We start from the raw sequence: 16,405 nt of genomic DNA, 5'->3' as shown, positions 1-16,405 counted from the left end.
TTACCATGTTTTTCTAACACTAATATGTGTTTCCAGTCTGTCTACAATCCCACCTAATTATGAGAAAAGTCAATCCTCTCTGTAGGGACTTGGGTTGGGAACCGGAGGGTCGCCGGTTCAAGTCCCAGACCAAATATGGAAGTTGGTCTGGTAGCTGGAGAGGTGCCAGATCACTTCTTGAGCACTGCCGAGGTGCCCTTGAGCAAGGCACCAAACCCCCTCCCCACCATCAGCTCAGGAGCGCCCACTGTGGGCAGCTCCGTCACTCTGACATCTCTCCATTAGTGCATGTCCATAGGATCCTGTTTGTGCATGTGTGTGTTGCATGACTTAAAATAGTGTAAAAACAGAATTTCCCCTTGCGGGGATCGATAAAGTAAATCTTCTCTCTTTTTCAAGCTCCACTTTTTAGAAAGTGTGCTCAAACAGGCTGTTTGGAGATTTTCCCTCATCTTCATTCTCGTCATTCTCACTGTAAACTATTTGGCATGGTGCGAGAAAGCCCGAGCCGCCCAAGCCCTTCCAGAGAGGGGCGCGGTCAGAGGCAGCTCATTTGCATTTAAAGCAACAGACACAGAAACAGCGTGTTCTGAGCAGGGCTGAAATAAAGCAGTAAATAGGCATGATAAAATACAGGATCAGAGTGGATTTTTAACAAGAAACTTCACACACATGTTTTGGGGAGCTCTGAGACTTATTTAAACTGGTTGAAAAGGAGAATAATATGTGACCTTTAAAGTGTATGATTAACTCAGTGGAGTACTTCCATTAACGTCAATATGTAGTTCTAGCAAAGGTTTTGAATTTTGGTTACAGCTTGATGGTATTATTTAATAGATAGATTTTTTTTTTTTGATTTTTTTTATCACTTGATCAAATTGATCACCTAACATATAACAAAGTAAAGCGATTTATTGATAGATGAGCAAAATCAGAAGTAGACAAAGGACAAATAAATGGTCATTTCGAGTCTTTGATTCAAAAAGAAAGCAGTCCTTGTGGTTATATTTTCTTGGCTACAAAAAACAGGCGTATGTATGCTTTCTTGTGTGATACATGATATACATGATATATGCCTTCCAGCCTCGTCAGTGACACAGTTATGGTTCAGTCAATAAAAAAAAGGAAGACAAACACATGCAATATGACTGTAGGCCTTCATTTCTTATCACCATATCACATTCCTTTTCAACAGTTAAATCAGCACAACAAAGTGCACACCATGGTTGATAAATGGTACCAATTTCCAGATGATTTTAAAGACTGGACTCTCCAGTGACTGGATGGCAGCTGTTTCACCATCAAACAACGAAATTAGACAACTCTTATGATTTCAGAATGAGATGACGGACTTATTTACACACAAATCGATATCCTGATGTACAGAAACTCACAATCAGGACAATTTTTGTACACATTTGGATTAAAGATGGATATTCTAAAGTTGGCATCCATCCTGGTCTTTACATCTCTGAGTTGAAATATGTATTTTTTCTTGTCTTGCAGTGTTGCGGTCACACATGATTCATCAGCTTTCATCTGGCAGTTGTTGGGGATGTGAAAATGGCAGGAGACGGCCGTTTAAACTGAATGGAGAGTGTGTGTGTTGACAAGAAGGCATTCACAGAGAAAGCAGTTTATAATATCAGGGTTTCCATTCGGGCTTCTCTGCAGCAGCCACAGAATATCAAACAGCCTCTCTGGTTCAGGTTTGTGCACAGGGGAGTGTGATGTGTTTTCTCTCTGTTCAAGTGTTGCATGTTTTTTCTGTTTTTTTTTTTTTTTTCAGGTTTATTCTGTTGATCTTGGGACCTGTGCTAGATTCCTGTCTCATTTCAGTGGTGCTGGAAGTTGGGCAGTCATTGCTGGCTTCTGTTATTCCAACTCTTTGCTGTGGATGTACAAAGGATTGTGATTGGAGAGCTCCTGAGGGGCTCATAGCTGCATTGTCAGAGACGGGTTCGGCGCAGGACTCGGCCAGTCTTAGACAAACAGAAAGAGAGAGAGAAAAGTCACTTTGCTACAGAGGTCAAAGGCAGTAAATATTGAGTTGTTGAACGGTTAAAAACTGGAATAAAAAAACGACAAAATGAAGCATGAGCATGTGAGTATTACATTTATTTTATTTCCTGAAATGACTGGGAACATGTTTAGGGTAATGTGAAGAGCGAGACGGTGGGAACACAAACTTTCAAATGTAGGCAAGGTTTAAAAATCTGTTTTTCCTAGAAGAAAAACAACAACATTTTGGCACATTGAATTATAATTTATATATTCTGTTCATTTAAAGTCTGTCTTTTATTACCTTAAGAATAATTTTTTTAGATAATAAGAGAATAAGAGTCCAAACCCAAATATCACATCTCAACCTTTCTGTGCATTTAAAGCATCTGGCCTGTTTTATTGATATTCCAGGTGGATTTGAAAGGTTCAATAACTTGGATGTGGTTTTCACAGGGGGCTTTGGCTTTGGAATGGGAGGCTGAGAATTAATAGCTGTAGATGGGACTGTACAGGACGGAGTGTTGTTTTTTTAAATGAGGTCATAGGCAACATGCAGCACTTGATTGTTTAAACTTACCGGTGTCCATCTCTTCTACCTCCATGTTGCTGCATTTCAAATAAAGAAAGAGGACATCATAAATATAGAAACTTGGTTAAACTATAAATGTGTGATTATTTTATTACTCAGTTCTTTGTGTTTCTTCTCATTCGTAATAGAATCTGTCAGAGCACACAGTCTGTGTCTCTTCATCGTGCATAAAGAAGCACTCAGAGAAGGTTCAAATGACACAAAAAAAGAACTCATAACATTTAGATGAGGTTAAATTATTTAAACATCCCAGCACCGAGCTGTCACTTACATAATAGTCCTCTTTCCTCAAAGGTCTCCTTTCATTTAGCAATCCATAATACAAAATCAAGCGTTTAATTAAATCCAGGTGTAAAGGTTGAACTTACAGAGCTTCTGTTTGAATCATTTTCTACTTCTCTTACAATTAGATTCCTCACAAAAGGCCTAAACCCTGACCCCATGCTCAAAGTCCTCATTAAAAAATGAGTCTACTGATGTGACTGCTTTTGTTCGAGCTCAATTTAGGGAACAATACAAAGCAGTGCTAGCGCCAAATCAGAAGCTGTAGTGTTTTAAGAGAAATGAAGTTAACCGGCAATGCAAGGACATCAAAACTGGCCAATGAGGGAACTTTAAATTCAGACACTCTTAAATGAAGATGAAACAAAGAAGGAGAGAGAAACAGCAAATTAAGGTTTGACAATGTACATGAAATAAGCAAATTTGCATTTCATCTACAGAAATAGAAGACAGTAAATGTCAGGTAGTGTTTTTGGATGAGACAAGAATCTGAAGGCTGATCTATGGAGGTCACTTTGCTTTATTTTTGCTTATTTATTATTACAGATCAAAGTTGCAGAACACTAATGCTCTCCGTTTTTTGCAGAAAGTTTTTTATGTTTTGTTTTTTTACTTAGCATTGTAGCTTTTGCTTTGAATTTGTTATCAAGCTGTCAAAGACGTTTCCATCTGAGCACTGGAAAAGGTTTCAAGGGACGAAGACAACAAGCCACTGCTGCTGAACTAAAAGCACTCCCAAATGTATTATGCAACACCAAAGGAGTGTCACAGGGAGCCATGACAACTCAATGTCATCCTGAGTCTTTGTAGTTTCAGGACAGATCTTCTTCTCCAACATTTGTGCATCTTCACAGCTGAGCTCCTCATCATGCTGATCTCTGCAGAGCAAGTCTGACCTAATACTCCACAAGTCGTTTAGCTATTCCTCTAGCATTTCCGAATCTGACTCTTCTCTAAGTGTTCCACAAATCCACAACCATGATCCACACTCCTGACTGGAGGTCAGCATCTCATCACCCCTGCTGAGAACGTCGTGGGTGATGATTTGCTTTCCTTGTTTGATCTCTCTTCACCGCGAGCAAGCTTCCACATTCTGTGTTTTTAATCTCTGCCTCTCATTTATTCCTTTGCTTTAACTAAAGTGTTTTATACTCCAGGCTAACACACCGATCTGTGAGCCGCAGGCAAGACAAGCTAATGAGCAGCTTTCTGTTAAATGTGAGGCGCTCCATCCCACTGCTGCTCTTCTCTCTTTTTTTGATGGGATAATACTGCTCTGCAGGAGACACACACCCACATGCACACACATCAGTTGGTTCTATAAGACACTGCAGGGCTGTGCAGAGGGCTTACACACTCTCTGGACTTCAGAGCCACCAGTTTGTTGTGAATAAAAGGGCGTTATTCAGAGTTTGGATGGGTTTTGAGGGTATAAGTATCATGTTTGTTTTATCAAAAATATACTACAAGACAAAACACTTCCTCTATGTGTCCATGTGTGTGCATGAGCAGTTATAATGCAAAAAGACTTATTGTCATCACACCTTCATGAGCCGAGTCTCACACTGTGGCCTCTCTCTGCAGGAATCTCACAGTCATGAAATGACAATTTCACACACTGTCACACTTGGAAAGAAAATGGAAATTGTTGCGCTGTGATCTCAGTTCTGTGATCAAGTGTTGATGCAGTGTGGACGAGAGGGCTTCCTGGCTTCTCTGTCAGGAATGGTGGCCATCATGTCAGCATGGAAGGAAGTGAGCATGTCTATTTCCTTCACTGGTTCAAAGTGGCAGAGTGAGTTCACAAGAGTCCAGACTCTTCTACAGTATAGTACATTAGCTTAGTCCTTGCGATAGCTTGTGTTCATTGTTTTGTAATGTAGAAAAAATTTAACAACTGAGACATGATTATCAATCATAATCCAATAAATAAGACTAGTAAATAAAAGAGGTAAGTCGAGAGCAAGTTCAAACAAGTTCAAACCAGGAAATGCTACAGAAAGAGGCATTGAAATGATTAATGTGATATAAAAAATGTGTTAAAATACAAAAAAAGAACTTAAGGAATTACATTTTGGCCTTGCAGAATGATCTTTGCCACATGATTCGGTTCTCAGTTTTTTTTTAACAACATTTTCTAATCTTTTTTATTTTTACTTCCTTTGTCATTTGTATCTATCTATCTATCTATCTATCTATTCAACCGTATATTTCATATTATTTTGAACTACTCATCAGTCCCTGATGAATTAAACAGGATGTTTTTCAATCACGAAATTAAGTTACCAAATCAATAGTGTTCACTAATCTGAAACCTTCAGACAGTTGTTTCATGGATTACTCTGAGAAAAGGAGCCTGCTGCATGTCACTGTGTGCGTCTGTTTCTCAGTGTGAATTTCAATAAAAAATACTGTCAGTCACTGTGCCCGATGTAGGTTTTGTTATTTAAAGTAGTGTGAAAGGTTTCTGACAGCTGACCATCACCCTCAGTGTGACCGACAGACAATAAAAGTACTTGACAGGATAAAAACGGGGGATCAATCCTCTTTTTGAGTCAGTTTCAACATAACATTTGTTTCAAAAATGTGTTTGTTTGTTTTGTTGGGAATATTTGAGGAATTTAGTGCACAATAAAAATCCTGTTTCCTGTTGTACATTAAAGAGAGTACTCCCAAAGTTCAGCAGACATGCAGTCATTTGTAAAGGTTACCTCGAGAAGGCATCATCCAGTCCATCATCCACGTCCTGTTGGCACATAAATAACTAAATAACACATAATAAATAAATCAATGCATGCATCAATTATTTCATATTACAGATTAGACTATTTCATTTCACTGAGTCAGCTGTTTCTCATAACTAATTTCATCCAAGTGGCACACAGATTCATTAATAAACTGAAGGGTCAGACATTGAAAAATGCATTTGTGATGTTTATGTGGGTAAGAGACTTCAACGAGATGGGAGGAGTTCGGAAAAAATTAGGATAAGGATATTTTTTTTTGCATTACAGTAAGCTAGGTCGTCAATCCAATTTAAATCTTTGTACATTGTTCTAATGTATAACTTCAATATGTCCAGTGTATACTTACACTACTATGTCATTTATGTAATGTTATTCAGCCCTCTGTAAGGCTAACATGAAAAACTACTCTAAGTCAGAGAGGTGAGCATTTAGAATCAAGACGGACAAGCAAACAATATCTCATTTAAATAAGCAGAATTTCCCCCCATTATTAGAATCAGGAAAACTATGTAAAAAAGGTAGATGAATGTGCGTGAGATCATGCTTTAGGAAAGGTATTCTTAATGATATGGCGACCTCTAGTGTTAGGAATCTGTAAATGCACACCAGGATGGAGACTGATGAGACTCAGCAGTACAAACATTTGAAATTCCTACAACAATAGAATGAAACTGCTCCGATTACTGAAAAATGAAACTGAAATAAAAAAGAACCCTCTAGCATATTGTCTGCAAGAGTTACTTTTTATTATTCACGGTGAACCCCATTTGAACATTTTTGAATTATGAATTAAATTAAGTAAATGTCATTGTTATAGGATCATGCTGAGGCTATAGCTAACAGTACTTCAGTCTATTTCATGACTTTGACAAAATAAATACTCTGCAGTGACTTCTTTCATCACTGTGAGACATCTGTCAACACAATAGTTATCTACATCTTGTTTTGGTAAATATTGACTCGAAGTGAGAAATTACATCCAGATTACATATAATGTCCTAAATTGTCCAAATGATGAGATGTCCGGGTTTCATTTCGCTTACAACTTCACTTACAGTTTTTTATTATTATTGAAGATAATGTGACGGTACTACCTTCATAGAAAACATACATTTTAAGCATGAAGACTTTTCCATAAGAGGAGAAAGACACTGATATTGTGATTTAAAAAAAAATCATAAAAAACATCTCAAAAGCTACAAATAGCTTACAAGCTAGCACCAATACTGACCTATGAGGATAATGGAAAAATGTTGACGACCTCATGAACAGCTTGTGCTCTAAATACATTAGCAGTTATTTGCGTTTATATATCCTTTTTTAAGATTGAGGACAGTGGCAGCACTAACACACAACATGTAACCTGAGGTGCTGTAGCAGAAACTGGATCAGAGGTATCATAAATAAACTGTCATCTAATCATAAAAGAGGTTTAAAAACATCATTTTGAATCCAATCCGCAGTTTGGATGCGGATGGTGTGACCTACCCAGGAGTCGTGTTTGATTGGTCTCCTTCGTGTCGGGTTGCTTCGAGGTGAGGGCGAGCTGAGTGAGGCGGAGAAGAAGGGCCTCCGCAGCTTCTCCTCCATCCTGACAGGCTTATGTGTCTCTGGATCTGACGGAGTTGTCAGGTTGCAGGCGAGTTGACGGAGGAAGTGAAGTAGCACAGGAGAGAGAAGAGAAAAGGGGAGACTTGTAAGTTTTCAGTCTGCAGCACAGCCATTACTCTTCAGCCTGTGGCACTCCCTGCTCTCTGAATTTAAATCTTTTCATCCATCTCTCAGTGCAGGATTACTCCTGAAGTCCTCCAGGCTTTCACATCACACATCTTTCTGGCCCTGCGACTCTACTGCAGGAAGTGGAACACGTTTTAATGGAGAGAATTAGGAAAAGCAAGCTATTAACTAAAAAACAACCTGAATGGTTGATTAAGTCACGTTTTTTGAATCCCTTTGACGCCAAAAAGGAGCAGAAAAACATTTTGACCTATAAAAATGTCAGGCCATTGGAGGGTGCTTAAAAACCTCCTGCTCCCCTGAATGACTAATGAGTGGCTTATAATTGGCCGATTTGTCCCTCGACGTGATTGACGGCCGTTTAATTGGCGTGTCAGAGGGTTCAGTGCTAAACTATGAAATTACTAGTCTGGCTGTTGAGTGCACGCAAGAACCAGAAAGGTCATTTAAATTATTATCATTATGGAGACGAACACAGAAGCTTTAATTCAGCATGTTTATGTTAAACTGTTTGTGAGGATTATTACATCTGGAAGAATTTACTCCAATGTATCTGCAACTACGTACTCTGAATGTGCAGCTTATTACCTTTCCCATTTTTAAAACAAAAAGTGTGATCATTGTGTCTTTACTGAAGACATCACATCATCTTTTATTCGTCCTCAAAGTGTTAAGAGTTTAAACATCAAGTGAAAAAGAAATTAAGACCTACCAATAAATATAAAAACCTCAAAACAAAATAATTTTTCCAGCAACAAGCACAGATAAATTAGCACTGGAAATAAACTTACATTACGTAAACTGACTAGTTCATCCTAACATTTCTAAAACTTTTATTCTTATGGAATCAGTTTAACTTGAATTCTTTATTTCTTAGTATTGAATGAATCCTTTTAGAAACTATTGTGGTCATGAGCGTTGAGTCACAGAATTGATTGTTTGTTACCAAGACAACCATGTATCTAGCAACAGTTACGCAGGATTAGCTGGGGAATGTCAGACTTTGATCTTGAACCCATCCAGCACAATAAGCTTCATGTCATTGTGTATATAAAACACACTGTGGCACACGGTGGATAAACACAATCAGACCTACACACCTCCTGGAACACACTGAGTGTCGGTCGCCTCCGTCTGCCCGTTGTTTGTAGCACAAGAACAGCAGGTCCGAGCCTTCTTACTTTTGTCTGCAGACATGAAGAAACACAAAAAGAAAACAAAATGAATCCTCCAGTAAGAATAGGTTTCATCTTTGTGATCCATCGCCTTCTCTTTGTTCAGTTGACTCACCTTCCTGAGCAATCTCCCACAGATCGAGGGCTACTTTAAATGCCTGAGCTACAGTTAATGTCACAGCCTGGGCCTGCAGGGGAAAAGGGAAAATGAACACAGCTTCCAAACACACAGGGCACAATTTAAAACATAATCAACAGTTGTGGTGACATTGGGTGAAGAATGTTTGCTTTAACATCTTCACAAAGATTATTTTACAATTTGCTGTGAAAATGAGATAACAGTTTTATTCTTATAGATTACTTAAAAAGGTTTCACTAACACAGGACAATCTTGTGAGCTGTGGGGTAATCAGCCACAAGATGGCGCCACACACCATCTACATTCAAGCTTCTTGCTGGTGCCATTCATTGTATTGTATGTACAGCACACAGTCCAGAAAAACTAGCTTTTACTCCACACATCAAGAAAATACAAACATAAAATACACCCATTTCAAAGAGTCTGATCACATACGATCTTCTTCTTCTGGCAGAGGAACGCATGGCACTCCAGGGTCTCGTTGAACTGACTCTGGGAGACGTAGGCGAAGACCTTATCCTGAGTTTTATCTGCTGTGCAGTAAGAGATTCTAGGAAAAGAGAACACAGAAAAACAAAGAAGCATTATTGAATTCACCAACTCTATAAATCCCACTGACATGATTGCATTTGAGATGATAAATGAGACACTGCAGCAGAAAGGAATCAATGTATGACATGAACGTCTCAAGGCAAACATCCTATTTATTTATATGACATGCATGCAAACAAAGAGAAATCCTGTTCTGTGCATTAGCTGGCTGCCTGCACTCTCCATCACACCTCATACATCAAAGGAAGCAACACAAGCATATATGTCAATACAGGGCCATAACTTTTCAACCCTCGACCTCTTGCATATGCATAAGGTAACTAATCATGGCTGGATGAAAGCAGTTGTTCTGAGTATTATGCTGATGAAGTCCCACAGCTGGGGATGGTGGAGAAAGAGACTGGAGAGCGGCGGTGACATCCACGAGAGATGCTACAAGCTTTCACTGGACTTTTCAGTGCTCTATATTTTCACACAAAGTGTATTTGATGCTACATTTTGTCCCAAATGTAAACACAATATTTCTTTGCGGATTGAATTGTTCAACAGTCATCTGAGCTAATAAACGTTCAGGTCAGTGTAAGAATATTGGAGGACAATGCGAAAGAACTAAAGATGCTAACTGGTATTTTGCCTTTAAATGCTCCGTCGCCATTATGAAATAAATGAACATAAACATATTTGTGATTGGGCTAGGCTAACTTTTGTTAAATTCTCTACATTCAAGTTTTATTTTTTTCCACTTTCACTACATAAAGTCCTGTGACACTGCTGGAAATCAGATGTCTGAAGTAAACTTCCTGACAGTCACGTAATCTATTGCTACTCCTGTTGAAATATCAGCATTTCTCGTGTCGGCGGGGGAAATGGAAAACAAATCTTGAGCTACGAATCGATCTCTGCTGTGACTGCAAAGCACTTCAGACCTCATTCCCAGCAGTCACACTGAATCTCACCTGGATCTTATTTCTAGTTTCAAGACATCTGAAGGACTTGCCTTCCATGTCCCATTACATTCAACGGTTATCTAAAACCAATCTCGAACAAATCCACCACCATCCAAAAAAAAACCTAAAAAAAGCCTGTATGGGTTCACTGAAACGACAGACATAGATCCGATGGATTTGTTTTGCCAGATTTTATCCAGGCTGTTAGAAGCCGTATTGATCTGGAGTCAGCCTGTGTGTCTGCTACCTGAACCAGCAGAGCGTGTCATGTTTGTGGCTTTAAATAGACGTGTAAAGGAGCCACAGAGTGACACCCTTGACCTTTGTCACTCTAATTAAACACACAACCTTTATAATGAGCAGGACAAGGACAAGATTTGGTGCATTTGACCCTCATTTCGCCCGGTATAACATTCTGCTACGCTGACAGAAGTCGTTGTTTGTCTCTTAATCACCTGGTTATCGATTAGTTTGAGACACCCATTGAATGTGATCTGCAGTGATTGAAGACTCCACAGGACTGCTGTAACCGTCATGTTGATGTCTAAATTATCTTCAGACAAAAATTCTACGCCGTATCCAAAAAAAAAAAAACAACTGCAGCTGGCAGCCACTCATCGGCAGCCCGACTTCAATGAGGAGCACTGACAGTGCAGCAATTTATTCGATCACACAACAAGCATGAAAATACAAGCCTTCACACTTTCCTCTCAGAGTGTTTGCTGGCTTGCACCACTGATGCATGACCCACATTGTAATGCCCCTGACACCAGCCTCTGTATTTCCCCCCTTTTCTTTCCTCCCTGATACAGCCTCTATTTGGACCTTAATTGCATAAAAATTAGCGGAGAGAAAAAGTTGAAAGGGGTGGCCTATTTAACTTGAGAAAACAAGTGTGATATAACCAACGTGCTTAATTTAAACTTAATTATCATCTCATTGAGATGTTGAAAAACTTTCTCTCCATTATATTCTTCACCACCTGAACTCGAGTTTTCTTTGTGGAATGTCAAGGATTTGCATCTTTGCAGTGTTTAAGACCTTAGTTGATTTGTTTTGTGCATTCATTATTATAATAAGATAATAATGTATATACTATACAATGGTTCAGTCTCATTGGCAGCAGCTTACTTTCTATCAAAATGAAATCAGAAACTGCAACAATGGTTGAGCATTTGTGGGCTTCTCACAAAGATTAGAGCAATGATGAGATAATCAATGTTTTGGGGTGGAACAATAAATCACAGTTCTATCTGAAAGGTCCATCTTTGAACTTTTTTGAAAGTCAGGTTAAAGTTTACACAAAGGTTTTTTCTAGTAATCACAGACAGGCAGATACTTAATGCAGCCAAAAGAGTCAAAGTTTGGGAATGAGCAGACTATTCTCTCTCATTCTCAATAAAAGAGACACAAGAGAGACAGAGTTACACTTTCACATTCCAACAAGAGTTGCTATCCAACGTCCACAAAATGTTGTTAGATGTCCCACAACATACAGCTGTAGGCAGAGGAGAAATAGGCAAATAGGTCAGTGCACTTCAGCGCCTGTGAGGATAAAACTTCAGCAGGAATAGTCTTCATTGAACTGTGTTTTCCATCAAAGTATTACATTGAATGTTGGGGAAATTATGTTTTCTCCTGTTAGCAAGAGCTAGACTTCTAATAGTGTTAAAAGGGACTTCTAGTAATGCATGGTTTTTCTTCTTATATGGAATCCATGTGACAACTATGTTACCCTGAATGAATACGTTTCATTGGAGTGAATGCACATTCAAGATTTCATCTGTCTGGTAAAGACTTACAAGCTTGTTCTTTGAGAGTGTGTCGGTGTGTAAAGAACTCCTAAAAATCCTTGTGTTTGCAGATTCAACTCATCACAGGACAATTAGAATACGAGAAATGAATTACTGCCAACCAAACAATGGATCATATTCGCGAAACAATCCTCGCGCTTGAAACAAAAGGCGAAGAAAATAATTGACAGCGTGGCGACGTTTTCACTCGGCATGAACAACAGAAGCTGAGCTGTCAGTCTGCATCATATCTCCAAAGAGGCTCTGTGGACTCGAGCCTTTGATCTCCTCTCTGTGTCGAGCACCGCTGTTTGTGCGGCAGCGAGGGAATATCAATGGAAATATTTAAATATTTACAGTTCAAAGCCTCAGTAAAACGTCACACATCAAAGCCATGTGTGAACACTGAATAAAGCAGGTATATGCTGTTCAACAATGCACTACTATTGTTTACTTTTCACGCTTATCTTAAGTTCAAATATGAAAAAGGAACATCAGAACAATTTGAAAATTCAAACAGAAAATGTTCAAATATTTCCATGAATGTTCAGACACACTGTTTAAGAATCTGACGGACACATCTCACAGATCTAACGATGTGTCAGAACATGGAGCCTCATTACCAGGTGGACTGTCAGTTATCTTTCAGCCCTTTAGTGTTGCTCTGATTGAAATGCGACTTGGACTCTCAGAGCTCCCGTCAGAATATGAATCAGTAACACCGGTCCAGATGGAGGCTCAACACCTCACAATGTGCTGCGCATAGGGATATGTAAGTATCACTGCGGTCATATAGGACGAAGAAAGAGTTACATTTAACTCCAGCATCTTTTTCTAAAGCCAACAAATAGAAATCTTCTTTTTTCCAGATCCGGTCTAAATCATGCCTCCCTAAAAAACATCTGTGTTCATACCTTAACTCCATCCGCCAGCTCTGAAATATTTTCACACCTTGTGTTTTGCCACCCTGTAAGTAAAAACATCTCTTGGTGTCGCTCTGAGCCTTATCCCTGCCAAACAGTCTGACCTGCAGCAGTGCTACAAGGAAGCACGGCTCGTGTTGGAAGTTCAAGCTGATGATGAAACTATTTCAAAGTCTGATATTGCAAATAAGACACACTGTAAGCTGAAAGTTTGCTGTCTGGAGCAGAGTGCTTTTAAAGTCTGCTGATTTAAATATCCTGATATAAAAGTGTGAAAACTTGAATGTAAATAACAGGATCATAATGCAGTGTGTTCGGGTGTGGGAGTGTGTGTGTGTGTGTGTGTGTGTGTGGTTGTGGATGGATGGCGGTTCATGCCTTGGAGGATCCCATTCCCAAAGAGATGCACAATATCTGTTTTCTATCCTCACTAAGCTTCCCCCTGAGGGAAACAGCCCGACCTCCACTAACTGTGAATCCGCAATTAACTCGACAAAAACACACATTTACATACACACTCTGTGTGTGAGGTGCATACTTCAATGCTCTCGAGTCAATTCATGTGTGGACAGGCAGTATGTGCAAACAAACAAACACACACACCTTGTGTTTCTCCCTCTTATTTGTTATGCACAATCAGCAGTCCATTTGATCCATTCTCTGAGAATCCTCAGTCTTTCACACTTCACTTGTTTTCTTGGCCAATAAATGGATTATGTGCAACTAAAATAAGACACGAGAAAGGAGGGGCAAAAGGGGAGAAGGTCTACAAGGAGGGTGGGGGTGGGGTCTCATAAAATGGGGGGAAAAAAATCAATGTTCAGTAAACCAAAGCTCTGCATGTGGCCACTTCAATCTCTCCACTATCATCACTCTGAAACTCGTGCAGTCTATACTCCAAAGTGGCCAATTAGTCGCGGGTATTCCTGGGTTCGTAGCTCTGTTTATGTTAATAAGAGCAGAAAAGAAAGGTCTATTATAGAAAGTAAAAATGAAAGGGGGAAGGAGATGACGGGAAGCGGAGGAGAGAAGAGGAGGAGATCAAAGACGAGGATGATTCCTCTTCGCCTGTGGCCTGTAAGCGCTGATAAGGTGGATCAGAAGGGGATGTGAACCAACACACAAACACACAGACACACACACAAGCACACACACCGATACACTCAAATGACTTATCCCTGTCTATATCACAGCCTGTTTGGTAATCACAGTCCAGCCATATGATATTTAGACTGTAATCCTCGATGACATGACGCCGGGGCCAAATAACAGGATGCTTTCCAGAAAGAGGAAACCAGCCAAACGTATCTCAATCGACACACACTTCACTGATTTGGTAGAGAGAGCTGAGCATGTAACTGAAGGGGGTTAGCTTTCATTGACGCTGAGAGACAATAACAGACCGCCCCCCCCCCCCCCCCCCCCCTCAGCGAACCCCTCCTGCCCTCACATTATTGCCTCCCAGTGAATTGATCAAACATGAGAATCACAACAGCTCTGTGCAGATCGTGGTTTAATCGTGCAAAAGGAGCCAAGGCGATGGACAGAGGGGAGCGTGACCTAGATAGAGGATATCATGCATCAGATGAAGCTGATTACTTAGTTTTGAGAAATCAACTTGAAGGATCCCCAGCACTGTCAGGCATAGGTGATGACTGTTTAATGCAAAAAATATGAATAGAGTTTTAATATTTGGTTCTTAAACAACACATTTCATAAACCCATGTTAACTGGATATGATTGGCGTCATATTGATCAAACATTTTTTATAGTGAGGCATGAACATGTTGAGGTAACTTTATTAACACTTGTAGTTACACTGTGAATTCAGTGATGGAATTCTTCGTGTTCTGCAAGAAATGTTCAATTATCTGCATGAAGCCAGAACTCCTCTGTAAATGAGGTCAGTGGGACTCTCACTGTGACATACTAAAGAACACTTCTTTTTTTTTTTAAGTAGACTATCTATTGAGTAAGAATTAGCTTGAAATCACATTTTGAAAAAGACTTTTTGAAATGGAGTGAACTGAGCTAAATTATGTCTAACATTGACGGCAATAATTACTTTATTATCACATGCACTATTACTTTTTAACTTGGGCTATATTATGTTTTAAAGGTTTTATGGTCATGTGCAGTTTTATTTTCCCAAACACCATCACCACTTTATTTTATCATGTAAAATGACGTTCAAAATCATATATCAAATATTCATTGTATATTTTTTTCATATCTTTGAATTTTACTATCAATACAACAGCATTACTTTTGTACTTACTTTGTTACTTATCTCATCATACATCTATTCAGGTATGGTCTCAATTAACAATCCACTCAAGACTTTATTATACTCTTCATGTTTTTGGATTTCACTTGTATTTGATGCTCTAAAGATCTTCTGTGTAACTATAATTAATTATTTTTGTTCTGTAATGTTGGAGAAAAATGGCACCAGAATTTCCTTTGTGATTAATAAAGTTATGTCTTAACTTATTTTATCTTATACTGAGTTTAAAGTCATTCAAATCTGCAACTTAAAAAAGCACTTGTCCTTATTAGTGCCTCCACACTGCATGCTTCTCTGTCGGTATTATAAAAGCTCATAGTGACAATGCTAACATGCTAATGTGATGGTAATGCTGACCATGGTCAATATACTCGTACATTTTACCAACACTCTATGTTAGACAACACATTTAAACCCAATCTCGGTGCTGGAGAAATGGGTCAGTGGGCCGTCGATCTGAAAGATTTTCAATTTGGAACGGAGTGGAATGCCTGTTCCCAATTTCACAACAATCTATCCAAGCCTTATTAAGTTTTTTCACTTTAAACACAAAGAATGAACCCTTAGTGGTGCAACTGTGAAGAGAAAAGATCTTAAATGCCAGAAGGATTCATCGTCTGGAAACAATGAATGTCTGCATTTAATTTTCATCTTATGGACATAGAGTTACTTCAGTCACTGTCTGGCAGACTGAAAGACAGAAGGACAGATGGAGCAATGAACAGCATGCTTCTCAGTAACATGGTGCTATGCAACTAGCATGTCTAAAAATATCTGTATTCAACTAGAATCTGAGTGCAGTCTGGTGCGGTACAAATTTGCACTCTGCTGGAGTGTTAGTCTCAACCAGCCAAACCACTGTGCAGGTTTCCATTTGAATTTTTTTTCTAATTTAGCACTTTTATTTACCTGTATATGGAGACATTTTCTATGAGGTCTGTCGTCTCCGAGTCTGTGATGATGATGCCTTTCGGTGAGACCGTCAAAGTTACTTTCCGAAACTTTTTAGAACTGGCTCTGGCCTGTGGAAAGGAAATACACGCATACATTGAAAATCAGACTGAGAAAATCTTGCCACAGGTGAAGTCAGATCTTGCCCGTCACTCTGACATATATAAAAGATGATCTTACATCTGATTACACACCAAGAACCCTCTAGTGTGACAGTTGCTGTGCAGAACTAAGCAGCCTGCATGAGTTGTCCCAGAAATGTGGGGAATTTATAAAAGG

At 39.2% G+C, this 16,405-nt stretch overlaps 1 protein-coding gene across 2 annotated transcripts in view; it reads right to left on the bottom strand.

The window, feature by feature from the left end:
- Positions 1–1,138: 1,138 nt before the first annotated feature.
- si:dkey-71h2.2 (low density lipoprotein receptor adapter protein 1) overlaps positions 1,139–16,405 on the bottom strand; it is a 38,698-nt gene continuing 23,431 nt past the window's right edge. Inside the window, exons 3-10 of one of the 2 annotated variants that reach the window (XM_061052172.1) lie at positions 16,085–16,197; positions 9,109–9,223; positions 8,650–8,722; positions 8,460–8,546; positions 7,111–7,238; positions 5,587–5,621; positions 2,582–2,610; positions 1,139–1,982 (exon numbers count right to left, since the gene is read on the bottom strand). In XM_061052172.1, coding sequence (XP_060908155.1) covers positions 1,936–1,982; positions 2,582–2,610; positions 5,587–5,621; positions 7,111–7,238; positions 8,460–8,546; positions 8,650–8,722; positions 9,109–9,223; positions 16,085–16,197 — 627 coding nt within the window. In that variant the 3' untranslated portion in view covers positions 1,139–1,935. The remainder of the gene's footprint in view (positions 1,983–2,581; positions 2,611–5,586; positions 5,622–7,110; positions 7,239–8,459; positions 8,547–8,649; positions 8,723–9,108; positions 9,224–16,084; positions 16,198–16,405) is intronic. The other variant, XM_061052173.1, reaches the window with a different exon arrangement.

The sequence above is a fragment of the Labrus mixtus genome, chromosome 12 (assembly GCF_963584025.1).
Source record: "Labrus mixtus chromosome 12, fLabMix1.1, whole genome shotgun sequence".
NCBI classification, from domain to species: domain Eukaryota; kingdom Metazoa; phylum Chordata; class Actinopteri; order Labriformes; family Labridae; genus Labrus; species Labrus mixtus.
This window is presented reverse-complemented; position numbering and strand designations above follow the sequence as displayed.